The sequence below is a fragment of the Caloenas nicobarica genome, chromosome 20, assembly GCF_036013445.1.
Source record: "Caloenas nicobarica isolate bCalNic1 chromosome 20, bCalNic1.hap1, whole genome shotgun sequence".
In the NCBI taxonomy this organism is placed as follows: Eukaryota; Metazoa; Chordata; class Aves; order Columbiformes; family Columbidae; genus Caloenas; species Caloenas nicobarica.
In genome coordinates, this window is record NC_088264.1 from 7144812 (window position 1) to 7150632 (window position 5821).

A 5821-nucleotide genomic window follows, 5' to 3' on the forward strand; every position below is an offset into this window, starting at 1 on the left:
GTGACAGCACGGCCAGTACGGTAGAGTGTGCTGGGAAGGGAGAGGTCTCAAAATGTGCTGTGCACCCAAAATGATCCTCTGATGGTAAAACAGCCCTGGTCTTTGGCTTGCCACAATGTGTGGTATTAGCAGGCTCTTGATCTGAGCATCTGAAAGAGAAGATGCAGCAGACATGGCTATGGTTTCATTGTCTCTGCCCTCTCACCTACCCATTTAAAAAAAAAAAAAAAAAAGCATCTTTGTGAAAATAGGAAGCGGTGGGTGAGAAATAAGTACGCTGACATTTAAGGGAAACTGCTACTGTGTCTGCAATCCCACCAAGACGAGCTCTCTGCATTAAACACAGTGTCAGAAAAAACTTGAGACTGGATCCTCTCCAGGCAGAGCTGTGTGCTTGGTGGCTTCTGATGGGCTTGTCGGCAATGCCCCCAACTTGGAGAAAGTCCGGGGCTCCAGTCGCAGAGCTGTCACTGTATTTTACAGCAGTTGAACAGGCCAGAGAGGCCATTAAAGAAACAGGAGCTCCCTGACACCCATGTCTGTGTTTGGAAGCCCCACAGGCACGCTGTGCTCGTTGCTCTGAGAGCAAGGGGGTGCAGGCACTGATTGTGCATCCCCCTACTCGTGGCTCAGATGCTGGTGGCAGCAGCAGGGCTGGAGTGCTGCGCCAGGGCGTGATGGGGAGGGCGCTGGCAGGGGATGCCCGACCGTCCTGCCGCCGCTCCGGGCTCCCTGTGCCTCGGAGGCATCTCTTTCTCTGTGCCCAGCACTGGCTCACAGGCTGCAGTTCACCACGTGGCACGGGAGCCGTGGAGCTGAGCCCAGCCCTCTGCGTGACCCTCTCTTGTAATGATTGCAGGAGCAGACAAGGACCTGTCCTCAGGCTGGCTGGGGAGCACTAGCACTGTTCTGGGACGCAGAGAGGGCAGGCATGACCAGGATCCAACTGCTGGAGCTGAATTTATGTTCCTTTTGTGTATTTTACGTTGGAAACCTAGAAGTACGAGGAAGAGCCAGACAGCTTGCTGAAACCTCTTGTGCTGCGGATCACCGCTGCAGCAAACGGCTGCGGTGAACATCTTCAAAAAGCAGTGGGGTGTCTGGTGGTGCAGGCAAGGCTTTGAGGACACATCTGACTTATTGGTGTGGTTGGAGGCAAAGCTGAGCCCTTGCTTTGGAGAAACAAGTGTGTGTATGTTGCTAAATCACGCTGTTCTCAGACCCCAGTTTTGATGTTCAAGATCAAAGCCTGCATGTTGGGATTGCTTCCTTCAGCCACAGAGGAGACAAATCTCCAGTTTGTTATTGTATTAAGCATTTCCTTTTCTTAAATACTACCCCATACAAATACATACTTCAATATAGGTCTATAAAAAGGAAGGACAAACTGCTGTTTATAACCACTTGTGTGCACCTGTAAATCTGTGGAAAAATCTCATTGCCACCACTAGGAAATCTGTGGTCAATGAAGAATGGAAACTGGAAACTGAGGAATGGAAATGTCCTCCCCATCTCTCCTCATTATGATTTCCTAATGAGGTCTTATAAGTGCTGGTCCTTGCAGCATGGCCTGAATTTTGGATCCTTTCTTGAAGGTAAAAGAAATTCCACCAAGAGGAGTAGCACAGTGTCTATCCCAGGCTTTAGTCACAAGTTACTCAGCCAGGTTAGGTCCTGCTGCAGTGCTCAGCATTCTCCTGAAGAGATGGTGGAAAAGCCTTCCCCTCTCTAAAGCTGCTTCAGGTTAGAAGAGGACCCTGGTACCAGATTCAGTACTGGCAAGGGTAAGAGAGGCAGCAGAAGCTGCCAGAAGAGCCCGCTCGTGCCCCGAGACGCCGCGTGTTTCCCACATTACAGCACACTGGTGCAGCCTGGCCGGTGCCCCACACAGCCCGCTGAGCTGGCCCTACACGGGCCGTTAATGCTGAGGCTGCCGCGTTGACGGTGTCTTCCTCTTCTCAGCACGATTTTTATCACAGTGGGTCGACGTCTGCGACCGGCGTTTTGTGGCTCAGGATCCGTGCCCTACAGAGCAGCCAAAGAAAAGGTGAGATGCACAACAGACGGCAGTAAGTCATCCTGTGCGAAATAAAGCAGCTCCCCAGCACCCACAGCTGCGCTTGGGATCTCGTCTTCATCCTTCTGCTGAGTGGAGGAGTCCTTGCCCCACTCTGGGGCTGGACACCAGAGGTTTTGTCATTCCTCTTGCTCTGCTTGTGGTGCAGGACACGGCTGTGGAAAAGCAGCTGCCTCTGCCCGAGTGGGCTGCTGGAAAGGGTGGTTGGCTGGTGGGTGTGCGCTGCGCTGATTACTCAGCCCCTGCCGGGCAGCGCAGCCCTCGTGTGCCCCACGAGCACTTGGCTGCTGCGTGCACCTGCTTCCCGAGCCGGCTGCCGGCGCGGTTTTGTGCGAGCACGGTCTGCCGCCGGGCTCGTCCCGCTCTCTGTGCGTGCTGCCTCGGTGTGGGAGGAGCAGGCGGGTGCCCTCAACTCGCAGCCGAAGGCGGAAGCTCTTTGGGGTTTGCTGTTGATGCTTGAGACTTTTATAGAGGTGCAGCATCTGAGCTGAGGCGCTCGCTGCTGGACTGATGCAGGCGTATAAAGGCAGAGCTGGGTCTTCCCCTAGGGCTCAGTCCGGGGCAGCCCAGGAAGTTTTTGGTTGCCGTATGGAAGATAACGCCAAGCACGTCCAGCCCATCCCACTCCCAGCCATGCAGCAGAACTTGAACTACGTGTACCCCCAGATCTTTTGGGTGGACGGCTGTGCCAACACAAGTGCTTCCTGCCCCTCAGCACCCCCCGTCGCTCCTCTTCCACCACCAGTACCTGACCGGAGGAGAAAACCAAGGAACAACAGGGAAAGGAGGAGTGTCGGCTTCCTGGTGGTCTCCTTGCTGATCCTGGTGGCCCTCACTGGAGTGGGGCTGAGCATGTTTCAGATTTTCCACCTGGAGAAGGAACTGGCTGAACTCAGAGAGGTGAGATCTGCCTGGCTGCTCACAGGGGCTCTGGGCAAACAGGGGAAAAAAGAAGAACTTAAAATTGGGTCTGAGGTGCTCAGGTGGTGTAAAACTCCCCAAGGGGCAGGCTGGTTAGAAGTCTGCCACGGCAGTGTAAGTGGGGTTGCTTAGTACTGGGGGTGACTGCTGTGGTGACTGATGTATCTGGATGTCTTTGTGTTTCTGAGTGCAGCGAGGTCTCTTTCTCTCTGTATGTTTCTCAGCACTTCACAGCTCCCCGTGAGCACCCAGAATTAGCTACTGGCCAAGATAGTTCTTGGCTGCTTTAGAGGTTGCCCTTCTGCTCTCACTCTGCTAAGACAGCTTGTCACTCTTCTCTTTTGACAGTCTGCCAGCAGTGAACGCATCCCTCCAGCTTTGGAGAAACTCAAAGGTGAGTTGATGTACCTAGAGGACGAACTCCTCTGTGTTAGCACGTGCGGATGCTCCTGTCCAGCTCTTCCCTCTCCTCAGCAGTGGGCAAAGGCAGGCTCACAGCTCGATACTCTGAAAGTGCTGATTTCACTTGCTTGGCTGGGAACAGAGCTTTATCTCTGGAGTGTGGAGATGAGGTCCTGCGCCCTGCCTGTTGGGGTGCTTAGCGGTGTCAGCCATGGGTTCCTGGGACACTGTCCCTCTGCCTTGGACCTCCCAGGCCCAGTGGGACAATGGTACTGGGGGTACTCACCTGCAAAAGTGAGTTTCTGGCTGTCCTAATGTATAGCAAGAATGTGCACGGAAGGCAGAGAATGGAGACAGGCACCACATGTTACTTCTTTCCCTCCTTACTCAATATTTTTGGGTGATTCAGAGGGTTTCATTTGCTTTGGGGGTGGGAGATTCACTCCCACCATTGAGAGTGCAATTTATTTTTTCCTAAATTCTTTTGGTGCAAAGTATCACTGCAGCCAAAGAGAGCTGAGAAGATCCTGATTATATGTGGGGTTTTTTTCTTTTAGAAATGTCATTTCACTGAAATCGAAACTTTCCACAAGAACCTGCCAATTTTTCTAAATTTCATTTAGGAAAAAAAGAGTTTCAATCTGAATGGAGCAACTTAAAAAGCATATTCTGAACTTCCAAACTATTATTTTACTTTTACATTCCACGTTAATGCTATCAATAAGAATATCCCTTTTTAAAGATGGCCAAGTCAAAAAGAAATTTGCAGCTCTCTTGACAATTTTTGCTAGATCTGAAAATGTATTTATTTTTCCCTTGAGGATTTTGCTTAATAGGAAAGTTAATTTATTTTCAAGTTTATTCTGATACTGAATGAAAACAAATTTTAGAAATATCAAAATTCTCTGGAAAGGGCAGTTCCAGTACCCATCAACTCCCATATCAATAAATTTTGTAATCTATTGCTTAGGGGCAGGGGAGCTGTCATTTTAACTGGATGCTCAGTGCTCTGATCACAGGATATTTTAGCAGAAGCTCTCTGGGCTGGCTTCTCCATGGACTGTACGGCTAATGTCTTCCCTATTTTTGTGCAGGGCAGAAGGAACAGTCAACGGCAAAGGAAGCGAGGAAGGCAGCACACTTAACAGGTACGTGCCGAGGGGCCAGCAAGATGTGGGAGCAGGGGACGTGTGGCTCAGCGAGTGGGTGGCATGGCTGTAGTTGTGAGGAGCCCACCTTGCACGGGCTCTCCTGTTTTCCTTTGGTAACACGTGCGCTCCGGCAGCGGGAAGTTACACCCCAGCTCAAATCTTTCCGTCACTTGGGCTTTTCAGTGAGGGCTCTGTTTGTTCGTTTGGTTTTTGGTTGGCGTCTGGGCTGTGCGGGGCAGAAGGCTGTCACAAGCGGCTGGCGTTGAGCGAGGGGAAGGCGAGAGCTCCCACCAGCGCGAGGTCGGGGCAGACTTTCCGCGTTGCAGACAAGGGTTTGGACAACAGTTGACTTGTTGTGTGGGTTTTGCTCAGGTCCCACTCCCTGTCAGAACTGCATGTACTTACCACACTTGTCCTGTTTTGGCTTCCAGGGAACCCAGCCCAGCGAGACCTCCCTCTGGAGTGGGAGCCCATCTCCGGCCATGCCTTCACCAACGGCGTTGAGTACCGCGATCAGGGCCTCGTCATCAATGAGACCGGCCTGTACTTCGTGTATTCCAACGTGCTTTTCCGGGGCAGCGTCTGCAGCAGCAGCCAGATGTTAACCCACATTGTCTACAAGAAAAACCCGGCCTCACCAGGCAGCCATGTGCTGATGGAGGACAAAGGCATCAACTACTGTACAAGTCAGAAAACATGGGCCCGGAAAAGCTACCTGGGGGCTCTATTCAAGCTCAGGAAGATGGACAGTTTGCACGTCAACGTCTCCAAAATTGCTCTGGTTAATTTTGAGGAATCCAAGACATTCTTTGGCTTATTTAAACTTTAAATGGGGTTGTTGGATCATGGCCGGCAGTGCCCCACACACACTGGGACGTGTGAGGGGTGAGTGCTGGCTGCGCAGCAGTGGCCAAGCCAGGGTCTCGCACCACAAAGCTCACCAAGAAACCATATTTTGCCCTTCGTTGTGAGAGGGCTCAAGCAACTGGTAAAGTCTTGAAAGCTGACCTCTGGGAAGCACCAGGGCTGGACTGGGTCAACCTGAAGAAAATTGCACATTATCCCCCTCTAGGGAAAAAAAAAAAAAAAGAAAAACAGAAAAAACCCAACGAACTCAAAATGCAGTGTGCTGGAGACCCTGTTGAAACTCACTACTTGCTACCTGAGAAGATGCTGGTACCAGTGGCCCCACATGGCACCATGGCCTTGGTGAGCCTGGGACAGCTGGCGGGCGCTGAGGAAGCCCCGTGAGCCAGGGCTGTGGGTGCCT

The 5821-nt window shown here is 51.9% G+C and overlaps 1 protein-coding gene across 1 annotated transcript; it reads left to right on the plus strand.

Annotated features, from left to right (window-relative positions):
- Positions 1 to 2587: 2587 nt before the first annotated feature.
- Positions 2588 to 5380, plus strand: FASLG (Fas ligand). Its single transcript, XM_065649141.1, has 4 exons — positions 2588 to 2977; positions 3347 to 3392; positions 4495 to 4548; positions 4983 to 5380. Exons 1-4 carry the CDS (start codon positions 2588 to 2590, stop codon positions 5378 to 5380), a joined length of 888 nt encoding a protein of 295 aa, XP_065505213.1.
- The last annotated feature ends 441 nt before the right edge of the window (positions 5381 to 5821 follow it).

Coding starts and splice junctions, on each gene's coding strand:
- FASLG (XM_065649141.1), top strand. CDS start 2,588: ATGCAGGCGTATAAAGGCAGAGCTGGGTCTTCCCCTAGGGCTCAGTCC. Junction 2,978..3,346: donor AACTGGCTGAACTCAGAGAG/GTGAGATCTGCC, acceptor CTCTTTTGACAG/TCTGCCAGCAGTGAACGCAT. Junction 4,549..4,982: donor GAAGGCAGCACACTTAACAG/GTACGTGCCGAG, acceptor TTTGGCTTCCAG/GGAACCCAGCCCAGCGAGAC.